The sequence below is a fragment of the Symsagittifera roscoffensis genome, unplaced genomic scaffold, assembly GCF_963678635.1.
Source record: "Symsagittifera roscoffensis unplaced genomic scaffold, txSymRosc1.1 SCAFFOLD_47, whole genome shotgun sequence".
Classification (NCBI taxonomy): Eukaryota; Metazoa; Xenacoelomorpha; order Acoela; family Convolutidae; genus Symsagittifera; species Symsagittifera roscoffensis.
In genome coordinates this window covers 97395-112729 of record NW_026971562.1, presented here as the reverse complement: position 1 = coordinate 112729, position 15335 = coordinate 97395, and the positions used below count along the sequence as shown (strand labels likewise).

General features: G+C 41.6%; 1 protein-coding gene across 1 annotated transcript; it reads left to right on the top strand.

The window, feature by feature from the left end:
- The first annotated feature begins 8595 nt into the window (after nucleotides 1-8595).
- On the top strand, nucleotides 8596-9181 carry LOC134856507 (uncharacterized). The gene is made up of 2 exons (XM_063872776.1): nucleotides 8596-8769; nucleotides 8855-9181. The coding sequence occupies exons 1-2, from the start codon at nucleotides 8596-8598 to the stop codon at nucleotides 9179-9181; spliced, it is 501 nt and encodes a 166-aa protein (XP_063728846.1).
- The last annotated feature ends 6154 nt before the right edge of the window (nucleotides 9182-15335 follow it).

Genomic DNA, 15335 nt, shown 5'->3' with positions numbered 1-15335 from the left:
GCGAATGGGTTTCAACAAAGATGATTTGATAGACTCGAGGATACGGCTGTCAACTGCAAACAAAGGGGCGTTGAGGGTGCTAGGCAGAACACCAATAATAGCCCTAAACCTGGGGGAATGCAACCTGTGGATGAGTTTTCTGGTGGTTGAAAACCTAGATGAGTCTGGCCAATTCATTTTAGGCAGAAACTTCATCAGGAACTTCGACGTAACGATTGATTTAAACAATGCCATGTTCAGGATACGGAACCCGGATAGGAGGTACGCAATTAAAACGGTAAATTTAATAATGGCGAATGAAAAAAAAGCACCGGTATTCTTGAGTAGGAGGGTGAATCTAAAAGTGAATGAAGCGGCAATTGTAAGCTTGCGAATGAAGAATTATAATGTACTAAGTGATAACAAGCAAGTATGCATAGTCCCAAATCCTAATAGCCAAAGTGCTGCTCTTTTAGGAAGATCCTTCTCGATAACCAAGAATGGCCTCTGCGTCAGTGTCTTGTTGAATACTCTTGACATACCCATCACGATACAGAGGGGGAGGTAGTTGGGATATGCTTTACCCGTTAAAACTCGATATGAAATGACTCAAAATCCAAAACAGAATGAAGTTATTGATTGTCCCAACCATAGGGACAAAATTTCTGTCTTGAGACTATTAGAGAGAATAAAAGGTTTATCAGCTCTTGTAAAATCACTTAAGTCAGAGACAAACGATGGACTTTCGAGCTGTTCGAATTTTCCGGAAAGACCTGCAACAGATGAAATGCAGAGGGAGAAACCGGATCTTCCGCAGATAGAGCATTTAAGGGGCAAGGTACCCGACGAACAGCTCGAAGCCATCAAGGATGTACTGGAGCGGAATGAGGATGTTTTTTCGAAACATAAGGCAGACATTGGATTCTGTAATTTCGTTGAACTTGAAATAGAACTTGAAGAGTATGCGGTACCCCACAGGGAGGGGGCGAGGCGCATGACCCCACACAAATCGGATGCATGTAGAAAAGAAGTAGAGACCTTACTGGAGTATGATATGATAGAACCATCCAAGTCACCGTGGGCGTGTGGAGTAGTGATGGCCAAAAAGAAAGGCGACCATTTGAGGTTTTGTTGTGACTTTCGGTATCTGAACTCCGTCACGGTGAAGGATGCCTATCCCATACCTAGAATTGATGAGAGCCTCCCAAAGTTAGTTGATGCAAAACTTTTTACGACTCTTGATTTAGGATCGGCTTTTGGCAGGTCCCACTGAAGAAGCAGGACAGGGACAAAACGGGGTTCGCCTGCGAGCTGGAGCTGTTTCAATGGAAACGGATGCCGTTTGGTCTTTGCAACGCCACGGCTACATTTCAACGGTTGATGGCACACGCATTGATAGGTGTGACGAAAGAATACGGCAACCTGGTAAATTGCTACTTGGATGACGTGGTAATTGCGAAGCCTACACTGGAGGACCACATCGAGCGACTAGACGAGGTGTTTGCATGTATGAAAAGGTCAGGACTAAAGTGCAAACCATTAAAGTGCGAGAAACTAAAGGACTCGATCAAATACTTGGGAAGGATGGTGGACAGACATGGCATCAGACCAGACCCAGATGAAGTAGAAGCGGTTCTGACCTGGAAATCACCAAAAATGGAACATCAATTGATGAGCTTCCTGGGTTTTGCGAACTATTACAGAGAGTTCATTAAGGTCTACGCGGACAAAGTTTACCCGATGCAACAACTAATGAGGCACAAAGGCAAGAAGTTAACGTGGAACAACGCGGCGGAAGAGTCATTCCAAAGATTAAAGAAAGAGTTGAGAAGAACCGGTACTAGGGATGCCAACGGAAAAAATAATGTACGTGATGGACACGGATGCATCGGTAGTCTCGATTTCTGGCATTCTCCATCAAGAACAGGAATGGAATGCGAAGACAGTCTTAAGACCCATAGCGTACGGGAGTAAAGTCTTGAGTGATACAGAAAAGAAGTACGGGGCGCCCAAAGCTGAGATGTTTGCGGTGGTTACCTTTGTCGAGAAGTATAGAGGATACTTAGGCAGCGAGCCATTCAAGTTGCGAGTCGACAGCAGGGCACTCAGCCGACTGAAACGTACTGATGGATCAGAGCTACATCGGGAGGTGGATAGTTCGCCTGGACGGTTACAAAATGAAAATTGAGCATAGGACAAGAGAGTAGTAGATGTTGGAGCTGAAGTGGGGGGGGGGGGGGGGTGCATGGCGGACCCCATGTATTAAGATACGTTATAGATTTCCGGTCCGCCATGCTATGTATTAAGATTGGGTATAGAGTGTACAATGTATTAAGATAGGGAATACCGATGGTAAGGTTTTATGGTTTGTGTGATGGTAAGATAATGGTAAGAAAAAAGAAAATTTTTTGGTTTTTGTCTAATTTTTTTGCAAAAATCTCGGCGCGCGTTACCTAATTGGGAACAGTTAATTGTTAATTACGTGTAGATTGTAGAATAAAGGTTATGTTTTTAGTTTTTTGGTGCATGGTAAGTCAATGGTAAGAATTTTTGTGCAAAAACTTGGAATTTTTATCAAAAAATTTTTTTCGAAAAAATTCAAAACACGATAAGATTTTGTTTAATTTGATATGATAAAAATTTATTAGATACTTTTACTTTCTACCTATCTGAATCTATTCTGAAGCTACAGAGACTTCGAAAAGGTCAATTTTTTTGAGAAAAAATTTTAAATTACAAAGAAAGTATATAAATCACTGCATCGTATATTAAGTTTACCGCAATAATTTACATTTTATTATCATGAAACTATAATAATACGACATCTTATATAATTTATTACATCAGAAGAGTTCTTATAAAACCAATGGTTTTGTATGTATTCCATCATCTTGCACTTGTCTTTTAGGATAAAAATAACTTAGTCCTTTCTTTGTCTGTTCATATGTAGCAACCATATGATTTATAGTTCTGAATCCTCTATTAGTAGATGTTAAGTTGATAGCTTCATCGAGTACTCTCCTATACTTTGTTAAAGGTCCATCTCCAGAGTCTTCTAGAACCCGCTTATTCAATCCTTTGCTGCTAAATTTGAATTTGTCTGACTTGTTGTCATAGCAGCAATATGTCTTACTACATAAACAGAGCATTTCTGTGCACCTAAATTCTTCTTTGAAAAGTCCCGGCTCCCGCTTATCATGTTTTTTATGGATACTACAACACGTTCGAAGAAAGAAATTAGATTTTGCATCCGCCTTGAAGGAGTCTCTGCAATCACTCTCCCTCATTTTTTCCCAAGCAGCTCTCTTATCTGGTTGGATGTAATCGTACAAATTTTCTTCTGCAAGTGCCAAGTAAAATGAGTCTGTGTCCATCTCCAAATCTTCAAAATTATTTACATCACAGAACTTGTCAAAGAAGTTGTAGTAGAGTTCCAACATTCTCAGCTTTGCATACTGAAGTATGAAAAAACCAACGATTATGGGTTCTCTATGTTCAATGATTGATTTCAACAACTCCCTTTCATACAAGTTTTTTTCAACTGTATTCAATCTTTTGAACAATGGTTCATTGATTGCCTTGTGAGTTTTTTCATCGTTCAGATACTTCGTAATTGTATGCCTGGATCTATCCATGATCTGATATCCATAGGAGGAATTACCCAAGAGCTTCATTGTTTCTGCTACAACTCCTGATAGAGGGTTTTCATCTCCTTCTCTTCTAGCATCAACCACTGACTGAACGAAACTATTAAAGCATTTCCGAGGAGAATATTCAACAAAACGATAAATTTTGGTGCATTGCAAGCCAAGTTCTAAATAAAAGTTGAAGAGAGGAGTTATAACTTTTCCATTCTCCAGCTTGAAACTAGATATCAACATTCTCTGAGGATGCTTTAACATTTCGTTCTCGATCGCATAGTTTTTCAAGTAATCTCCAATATCATCTCTTCCGACATCAGTATTTTTGAAAATTGGAGGAAAATTCGCAAATTTCGATTTCAGTTCATCAGGAACAACTAAGTCGCACTGAACGTAACCAAAAAGAGATCCATCTTTTATCTTTGCTAGAAGAGAATCTGTAGAAAGGGGTCTTTTGTAGGGAAAGTGGGTTCTGTCGTGATTTGTACAATAAGTTCTCTCAGTTTTGTACAATAAATCTCTAACAAGGTATAAGAAACTAAAATTCAAAGTTGGAGACAGAGTGAGAATTTCAAAGAATGATATTCCGTTCCGAAAAGGATATAAACCACAATTTACAGATGAAATTTTTGAAATTTCGGCAGTCTCTACAAAAAAGCCTCCAACATACATCATCAAAGATCTCGACAAAGAGGAAATTCTTGGAAAATTTTATGAAAAAGAGCTTAGAAAATGTTCTGATTAAAAGTAAATCATTATTAAACTAAATTTTTACCGAGCAGTTGTCATGGATTCTTTCACTATTGAGTTGGTTTCCAGCGCTTCTTTTAATTGTTATCCGAATAATAGTCTTAGTTCTTTTACAAATTTTCTACCTGAACAAACACATTTGAAAGGAGAATGGGAGGATGCTATTTCAGAAAAATCATACCCTTCTTTGTACCAAAATGTTACAGAGGGAAAGTTTACATTCGTAGATGGAAGAGAAAGTTCTGAGGAGAAAAGAAAGATTGTACCGATGAACATTGAACCAGGATTGTATCCAAGTATTGTTGATATAGTTGTAGCCATGAACAACAAAATTCGAGAACGTCTAGGAGCTCAAGTTTTTGAATATAACGGAATCTATGTATCAGTAGATAAAATTACACAAAAAGTTGCTGTTCATTTACCTGAGAGTCAATCAGTGTTTATAATTCAGAGTGCTGATTTGAGCCACATTTTTGGTTGTGATTTAGAGCAAAATCAAACAGGGGTTATAATGAAAGGAAAAGGTCCACATTATCCTCAGTATTCTTACGACATTATAAGAATACATTCCCTAATGATATACAGTGATATTATAGAATATAACATAGTTGGTGATACAAAAACTCCCTTATTGCGTTGTATTCCATTTATCTCCAAAGTGAAGAGTGGAGATATAATTTCTACAGGACAGTACATGAATTATCAATCCTTTACAAATTTACAGTTTAAAAAGCTGTTGAAAAATTCTTTCCATAGTATCAAGATAGAACTAAGAGATAGTACAGGCGAAAAAATTCCTTTTGTGTCCGTAGGAATCACTCGAGTTGTTCTCTTGTTCCGCAAGATTTCGAATAATCATTTTTGATTTAAACTTCATACGAAATGGTTGCTCAAAAATCAGCTGATTTCCCTATTTTTCGAGGACATGCAAGACAGCGTGGAAGAGGTTTTGGAGCTCCTGCGCAAACTCTTGGGAGAACTGCAATCCCCTTTATTAAAAAATATATAGTCCCAGCTGCAAAAAGAATTGGGGCAGATTTGTTTGAAATCGCTGATCCAGAGATTGGGGAAGTTGTTAGTGGACGTAAAAAACTCAAAACATTTGCAAAAGATGTAGGAACAAAAACAGTTCGGAAACAATTGGGAGGTGGAAAAAAGAAATCTAGGCGTAAAACAGCTAGAACCAGATCCATTTCTCGAAAAAGCAGATCGAAAAACAGTCGCTCTCGCAAAGACATTTTTGACAATATAAAATGAGTGTAAACCAAAGCCATTTTCGGTACGGGGCTTTTACAAATTCTTCATTGGAGATTTTTGATAAAGTCCCAGTTTTGGAAACAATTATGTCATCTTACACACAAGAAGTATTCCCCAGTACTTCTCTGGATGAAAGCAGTATTGAGTTTGAATTTGAAACGGATCGTAACCTCTACTTGGATATGCGTGATACCCATCTTAGCTTAAAGCTTCAACTATTTAAAGGAAGATTGTTTGATGCTTTCAAAAAAGAAAAAGCAGAACTTAAAGCAAAATCGGAGGAAGATTCAGATGAGGAACCACAAACATACTTAACTTATGTAAAAAATCTACTACATTCTCTATTCTCGAACTGTGAAGTTTATTTTAACAATACAATGGTTTACAATGCCAATGGATTATATCCTCATAAAGCACAGATATCGAACGAATTCAACTCGAATTCAAAGTCACAGATATCGAAGGCACAGATATCGAACGAATTCAAAGTCAGCAGTGAGTAATAAAGGAATTCTTGCTTGTCATGGATTCAGTTTTGAAGAAAATCTTGATGCATTTGATATGCATCCATTCACTGATAGAGCAAACTCCTTGGGAACAGGGATAACTTTTTCACTCTATGGGAGGCTCGCCATTGATTTGTTTACTTGCGAAAAACTGTTGCTACCAAATACCAAAGTTCGAATTAAACTTATTCGAGCTAGACCTAATTTTTACATGTTATCTGATAATCCAAATGTCAGTCTGAAAATAGTTGATTGTTCGTTGTTTACTAGAAGAATTTTAGTTGCTGAACCTAATCATCAATACTTGCAATGGAATCTGGAAAGAGAACCTGCTCAATACAATTACATGGAAACTATAGCAAGAACCTTTATCATTCCATCTCGTCAAAACCAGTTTATTCAGGAAAATGTTTTCAATAATGCCCCAATCAGAAGGAAAGCTGTTGCAATGAATACCAATTCGGCTGTTGCGGGATCTTTTTATGAAAATCCTTTCAATTATCAACAATTTCATTTAAGAGAGCTTAGAATTATTCTGGGTGGAAGAGCAATTATTTCATTAGATACAACTTCTCCTTGTCGACCCTATGTTACAACAATGAAAGCAATAGAGTTTAACGAAGATTTCCCAGCTCTTCCTATGGAAGATTTTCAAAATCACTATATTCTAGTTTTTGACTTGACTTCACTACAGGATGCTGCTGAACAGTTGCATTATCCAGAACTAAGTGGAGAAAGCTTGAGATTAGAAATGTTTTTTCAGTTTCCCTTGGAGCAAGTAACGGAAGTGATAGTCTTGGGAGAAAGACCATCAAATGTTCAAATTGACAAATTCGGAACAGTCGCTAAAAATGTTTAGTTTTTTTGAGTTTTCAGGTTCCTATAAAAATATTGTAGCTTTTTTGGGACTTTTCATTGTGATTGTCTCTGTACTATATATTTTGTTTTTCTTCAGACCTAAATCTCCAGAAAAAGAAGCTAATGAATGCTGTTTAATTGAAAACCCAAAACATTTCTTCAACCTAGACTGTAAATCAGTGTTCAACAAATTTTGTCCAGTTCACAAGTTTTGTGTATGGGACTTTGTTGATTCAGTACCTAAATGCGAGTAAGTCAATAACTTTAGGATTTTCCATCCTAAATTACAATATCATACTTTCTATTTCTTTGTTTTATATGTAAATCAGCTAACATTTGCGAAAATGGATAATTTTTCACTTCTGCAAATTATTGAAAGAATTCCTAAACTCAGATTCAAGTACATGGGATCTTACCCCTCTGATAAAGTACCTCAACTAACAAAATACTCTTTTGCAATTGTTAACTCAGCCCCAAGCAATGATAGAGGGGAGCACTGGATCATGATGGCTCGATTGGATAAAATTTACTATTTTGCTGATTCTTTGGGTCGGAAAAGAACAACTTATTCCTTTCTAACAAAAAAGTATCGGCGAAGGGTTCCTCGAAAGCTACAAAAAACTGATAATTTGTGTGGATTTTACAAAATTTATTCAGCATTTCTTCTTTTTAAATTCTACCTGACAAACTAGAATAATATTCATGATGTGCATGTTTTGAATTTTATAAGTAATTTTATGTAAATTTGTAGTTTTTTCATTTGTTAGTGTAAATTATGGCAGTAAGTTTACTATACGATGCAGTGATTTATATACTTTCTTTGTAATTTAAAATATTTTCTCAAAAAACTTGACCTTTTCGAAGTCTCTGTAGCTTCAGAATAGATTCAGATAGGTAGAAAGTAAAAGTATCTAATAAATTTTTATCATATCAAATTAAACAAAATCTTATCGTGTTTTGGATTTTTTCGAAAAAAAATTTTTGATAAAAGTTCCAAGTTTTTGCACAAAAATTCTTACCATTGACTTACCATGCACCAAAAAACTAAATACATAACCTTTATTCTACAATCTACACGTAATTAACAATTAACTGTTCCCAATTAGGTAACGCGCGCCGAGATTTTTGCGAAAAAATTAGACAAAATCCAAAAAAAATTCGTTTTTCTTACCATTATCTTACCATCACACAAACCATAAAACCCTACCATCGGTATTCCCTATCTTAATCTTAATACATTGTACACTCTATACCCAATCTTAATACATAGCATGGCGGACCGGAAATCTATAACGTATCTTAATACATGGGTTCCGCCATGCACCCCCCCCCCCCACTTCAGCTCCAACATCTACTACTCAAGAGACAAACATCAAAATGTCTATAGCTTGAGTAAGAAGAGTAACTTCTAAGAGAGGCAGGAACAAAGAGAGGCAGATAGGCCCGAAATCAAAGATGGCTTTTCCTTCATGGATAAGGAAACGAATGAAAGTCTTCCACTCACGAGATAGCTCGACAAGTCAGGCAAACCGATAGAAGATCACCCCGAATTACCGAAGGAATCTTCAGAGAAAACGATCTTGAATAGAGACCGAGGGATACCGATGGAGGTAATGCTCAAGTCGAAAATTGTAAGGGAGACACTCAAAGCGAAAGGCTATGATCTGAAACAAGTAGAGACGCAAAGGGCAGTGATAGATGAAGACATGAGGAGGTTACTCGAGAAACTAGCAGACGATAAACCCGTGATCATGGAAAAGAGTAAGGAGGAACCAGAAGTCACGATATTGAGAAGGAATGAAGCGGATGGTGGCGAGGACTCCTTAAAAAGAAAATAAATCTGATGGGAAAGAAGTCGTGCAGTCATTGGTTGATAAGATCTCTGAAGACGTACTTGAGCGGACTCGGGTTGGGAAGAAGAAGGTGGCATTCAAGGAGAAGGCTGAACACCTTGGACTAAGTCAAGAGTCCGGGGAGTGGCTCACAGCGGAGGAAGATTCTGGAGAAGAAAAATTGTCCGAGGAGTGTGAAGGATGGGATGAAGACTCAGAGAAGAGCAGCGATGACCAAGATAGTCTATGCATGATATTAGCGGAAGAGAAAATGAGACACCGCGACAGAGAACTACAGACGGATCCCTCCTCAGGAACGTACAACTTGGATCAGCAGGAAGTGCGAGGAGGTGAATAACTTGAGAAAATTGCAGTGTCGAGGAAACTGTTCAGGGAGATATCATGCAATTAAATTGTCACAACAAACCTGGCGCCAGAAGATGAAAGAAACATCTTGAGGAGGATAGTGTGCGTAAAGTTGAAAGATGACATTCACAGTCCTAGAGAAATGAATGGCCAGATGATGGCAATAAAGAAACATGTCAAGGCAAGATATAGGCTGTCAGATCTGATACGGGCCCAAAAAAATGACAAGATGACAAGTAACCTCTCCAAATAGATCCGGATGGGAGCCAAAGAGAAGGGGGACCTGGTGGAGGACAGCTACCAGATCTTATGCCAGTTCTACAAAGAGAGAAAGAATTTACTATATCACACCACCGATGGGATGGTAGCATGTAGAAGAAAGGATGAGGAGAATATTCTACACAAGCATAACCTCATCATACTGCCACAGTTGTACCAGACTGAAGTGTTGTTTAGATCGCATGATCAAATGGGCACCAGGGGATAGACAAGGTGCAACAAAGAATACTACACAGGTTTGATTGGCCAGGATTAAGGAAAGCTCGCGAGAGTCGGTTGAATGCATGCGTGGCATGTCTACAGGTGAAAGACCCAAGGAAGATGAAGTTCTTACTCAAGTCCGTTGAAAGCTCGGAATTGTGCAGATAGACCATCAATAGATCTGTATGACAGAGTCGGGATATAACCAGATATTGGTCATAATAGATCACTTCACAAAGTTGGCAGAAGCGGTGCCGTGTCAGACAGCCTCGGCAGAGGAGACTTGTGACCACCTGATAACGCATTGGACATCACGGCATGGTTGTCCAATGACATTTCAGTCGGATAACGACAAAGCCATCGTGGGGGACCTGACGAAAGAATTGATGAAGAAGTCACACATTGCTCAAGCGCACTCAACGACCTACCATCCCCAGACCAACGGATTAGTGGAGAGACAGAATAGAACGTTGATGAATATGCTGAGGGTATACTGCTCAAGATACATGACAGACTGAAATAAATATCTGCCGCAAGTGGTAGGGGCGTACAACAGTACGCAACACTCAACAACAGGAATCAGTCCCTTCATGATGTTAACGGGCAGGGAAAAAGCAATGCCTCTAACGTTCTTTTACCCAGAATACGAAGGGAAAAAGACATCGCCGCAAGCTTATGTGAAAAAGAAGCGGTCAAGAGACAACAAGAACTAAACGAGCTCTGCAGGAGGAACACAGCGCAAGCACAAATGAGAAAGCGGAAGAAATACGATGAGAAGATACTGCAAGCGAAACCATATGCACTGAGCCAATACGTCTGGGTCTTCCAGAATGTTATACTTCCCAAGGCGACAAAGAAACTACTTAAGAAAATGAGAAGACCGTTCTTGATAACAGGAGTACACCAGCAAGAATGGTTCTACCGCATGAGTACGGGGCGAGCAGCGCATTATGAAAACCTGAAACCCCATGTCCCATCCCCAGAAAACTGGTGCGTACCGCAGCATATGGAGATACTCGAGTACCTACTGGTGGAGCCAGCATGCGAGGTAAACGAAAAAGGCACCATAGAAAAATATGAGGACTTGAGTTTGGACGATAATGAAAAGACAGAAGCGGACTCAGAGGCGGAATCCTTTGTGGAAGAAGACTGAATTGATCCAGAGCAGGACGAGATGACAAAGTGGACGGAACCAGGAGTGGCAATCGCAAACAGACAGGAATGAGGTACAATAAGTACAGGCATGACTTCTTGATTGATAAGATACAGCCTGATAAATTATGCGAAGAGATACTGAGTGTGGGCGAACTAGCAGCTGACGACGAATGGCAAATCATCAACGACAGTGAACACTACACCTAGGAAGACTACTCCACACCAGAACAAGAGACAGATCTGGAACACAGCGAGATAGAAAGGAGGGAAAACACAAACTTGAGGATACTACAGTGGATGCGCGATGTCAAGAGCAAAGGTGATGAAGAGCAGAGCATCCAGCAAGTCGACGTGTCCGCGGAAAAACATGTGAGAACGAGAGATCCCCTTTTCGATTGGACAGCAACTGACAGGCCGCTCGAGATACCACCAGATAATTTAGACCCAGCATCATCGACGATAAAAATTTTTGTCCGGGGAGTGGGGTAGGACTTACCCACACCGAAAATTTGATGATAAAGAAAGTCAGAAAAGTGAGAGAATCAAGCGGGCTAGAACTGGATGAGGAGGAGCTCGAGCCTACCATAGGGAGGAGTTTCAAAACAAAATTTGTTATTCCAAATGAATATTCGGAGAACATCCTGATCACGGACAGCGATTTCATTTTGTCAGACAAGACCAGCGCGATCTGTATAACGGCGGACATGTGCATCAAATCAAGACTAGAGGCCGACTTCAAGAGAGGGTATCAGAACGTTGAGTTTCTATCCAGGCAGAGACTGGGGTTGGGAGGAATGGCTGCGCTTTCACCATCAGTTTCAAAAGTTCCGGTTAAGTATTTGTGCTTTCTGGTAAGGAGGGTCAGTGAAAGGAACACGATAGATCCTGAGCACGTGATGCTGGCCCTAACAAGGCTGCGAGACTTCATGGTCGAAAGAGGAATAATGGAGGTATCGATGCCGGTTTATGACCCGAACAGGGGCAAGTTGAGCCTAAGGGAACTATACGCTATCCTACATAAGGTCTTCGCAGAAACGGAAATAATGGTACATCCACACAAGAAATACTACTTGAGTATCGCCTGAGTTGGGTACATGGGAGTCTCAAGTTAGGTATAAGGGAGTCTCAAGTTAGGTATATTGGGGCACGAAGCAGGTAAATGGATTTTAACGCAATTGGCATGACAATTAAATTTTAGAGGTGTTACGGTGCTAAAACATGAGATCAATATGCACGCTCTTTAAACTCCCAATTGAAGTATTTTAGTGAATTGATGGACGAATAATGTTTTAAACACGATGATGAGGAGGGGTTTGAGTTAGGAATAAAACACAACATTGTAAAAATGGATTTTCTTTTGAGATTGACTTGTTAAATAGAGTTGACGACCTAGCCGCACTCATTTGAAAGAAAAAAAGAAGGCCTTGAACAAAGTTCACAATCAGCAACTTTCGAAAGAAGATATTTCTCAAGTACTCAAGTTGGTTGGTACGGTAAGACTCAAGTTGGTTGGTACGGTAATACTCAAGTTGGTTAGTACGCGAGATCATCTAGAAATCGTGAAAATGGCAGATCGCTTTTGGAAATGCATACCTGCTGCGCTCAAGAGACCTACGCTCGATGAACTGTATAAACGCTTGAAGTATCTGGACTACACCTAAGTGGATGAGAGGATGGCAGTGATGTTAAACGCCATTCTGCAGTTAGAGGCGCAAGGTGAATGCAGGGAGTCCGCGACAGAAGCTGTCTTGATGGTTGGTTACACGACAGAAGGGCCAATCAAGAGCAGACCAGGTGGTTTTTATGGAATGTGGAAAGAGGTGTGAGAGGATTCGACTTGGCGAGAAATCCTGGCTTGAGCAATAACACTGATTACGGCGCGGGGGAGTTCCCATTACCGACCAGACCACCGGCAAGATCCGCGGGCCAGTCCACGAGTAAACCACCTTCTATGATACAATCACAGCAAACGGAGGAGACATATCCAGACCTCAGTAATCTGAAGAGGGAACTAGAGAGGGCGCAGAGGGAGAGGAATGAAGCGAATCTTGACCGGGATGGCGCGAAAATCTGGAAAGAGATCAAGCGATCCTCGAGAGGGACCAGGCACGGCGTGACCTTGATATGTTATGAGCAGAGTACCAGCAAGAGCAAAAGATACGAGAGAACGAGGCGAACTGTGCGCAGTTGAAGTCAGAACATGAAAAGATCTAGCGGCGACAACGAGAGTTCGACAGGCAAAAGGAAAAGGGACCAGGACTACAGAACGAGCAGCTGCAGACTCAAGGCCAGAGTCGCGCATGGAGGTGGATGAGGTTCCTAGGTCAAGTGGACGATTCAACTTAGAACGCGCGGCTTAAGAGCACAAAAACGAGGGACAGGAAGTGTGGATACCAACCTAGCCAGTGTCCTCCATTCGTGGTATGGAGGCGCAACCAATACGCCCCATAATGCAAGCAGGACTGCCACGGATATAACCCGAGCTCAACCCCGGGCAGCAGTCAAATGAGCGGGAGTTCGTCACGTCTCAAGGAACTACATGACAGGTTACAGTTGGGAACCCGTGAAAATTCAACTAGTGATGAGCGACCCCCCACTTGGAGAGAGCAACCGGTCAGGAGTGTGGTGATCGAAAGTTACAAGAAGAACACGGATGGAAGATACCACAGACACAACCATATGGATTGGAACTGCAGCGGGCGAGAAGGGATTGTTTCCATGAGGCGGCTTGGGCTGAATACTATACACAGCCAAGGATACCGGAGGGTGCAGTTCACCTGATCATAGGGGACAATCTGATACGAGTGCTGACCCGGATCCAGTCGCACTGGCAGACTGGAATCTTAAGATTCTCTGGAGTCGCAACGCCGCAGATGTTGACATCACTCGAGATGCTGGGAATGGTGACAGTGTACACGGTGACTCTGATGATGGGGACCAATGACGTGTAGAGAGGTGAGTCAAGGAAGGTGATGAGGCTACATGACAAATTGAGCTGCATTCTGGAGGAGTTGCGGATTCAGATGGATCCCGCTATACTGACAATCTGCACCATCCCTTATAACATGAAGGCCGACCAACATGCGATGGAAATGAACGAAAAGTGGGGAACCTTAGCAGATACAACAGAGGAGCGTGCTTCCCGTCAGATTGTTGGATGTAGCAGACTTGATGGAGCGATCCTTCCCGGAGGATGTGTCTTCGGATGGAATCCATTTTGACAGACCCAGGGGTGTGGAATGGTTGAACAATGTCTTCCAGAGGCACATAAGTACGCTAGAAGAAGATCTGCTTGAAACGGCCCATTTCACCTTCGGTCCACCCCAACACCCCCTTTCTTTGCCACAAGATCCCTTTCCAGTCGCCTGGGAACGAGAGTCGACTCAAGAGACAGCTCGAGAAACAGCCGGACCAGATTACGTCTCCCAAGTTGTTCTGGCCGGAAACTCTGGTATACTCGCTGCCTGGTGCGGAGTTGAACCAGATGCTGACTCTGGTAGTAGCGATGAAACCAGAGATGCCTTGTGAGCAGAGCTACCGCTGTTCGCAGGAATGAACGATCACATGCACGCGGCTCGACTTCTCAAGCACCTGAAAGGTGATGGGCATATGCCATAGAAAATCTGGGAAGCCATCCAGACGTTGTGTGCTGCAATGAACGAGTTGCAGGAAAACGTTAATTCTCGATTCGGACCTAAAACGAAAGTGGTGTTCACGACGTCCCCTGGGTACGCGAGCATGTCTCCTACTCTGCAGTTTGTGTATGCCATTTTGGTCCTAATAGCCGAAGGGAACGCATGGCGTATTCTGATGGCAGCTCGCAATCGGGAGCTGGAGCCCACGAACTTGAAATATCTGAAGTCGAAATTGGCAGCAGCATAGGCTGACTTGTCCCACGCAATAAAAGGATTCTATGAGTTGGCAGGCATCCTCATCGTGTTGTACGAGGTCCTTTTGCTCGAGGTCTCGAATCCCGCCCGGCAACTGAAGTTCAGTCTGGTATAGTGGATGACCACCCAATAATAGGTCACTGACAGCCAGACTATGGTTCCGAGGCATGGACTTGACCATCACGAGCTCCACCAGCGAATCGAGGGGACCAAGCAACGAAAGAAAGAATGTGGCCGCGGCTGAAAAACAACTGGAAGCGATGGTATATCGACTGACGCAAGAGAGAGACAGGTGGCCGTTCCTAACCCCAAAGCTAGATAAGGCTACGGATAAGACGCGGGAGAGTGCTCCACCTTTCGTGAGGCAGATATGGGAAATTCTCGAGGGACAGTTGGAGATGGCCGAGAGTAGGGAAATGACGGTGGGCAGATTCGTCACGGCAGCGAACGAGGTCACCATTGGATGACTCTGGAGGGAGCATGCAAAAAGTGAGTTGAGAACGAGGAAAGATCACGAGATCCTGAAATTCTTGAGTCCTTGTTGGGAAAAGAAGTATATGGCTAAGGTTTTTTATGCGAAAGAAAACCATATTCGAGGCCTTTGTGCAGTAGCTGTTGAAC

What these genes read in the sequence shown, in the direction of transcription:
- LOC134856507 (XM_063872776.1), top strand. Translation starts at nt 8,596, where the DNA reads ATGGAGGTAATGCTCAAGTCGAAAATTGTAAGGGAGACACTCAAAGCG. An exon ending in AGAGTAAGGAGGAACCAGAA is followed by an intron (nt 8,770 to 8,854) that starts GTCACGATATTG and finishes GAAGTCGTGCAG; the next exon opens with TCATTGGTTGATAAGATCTC.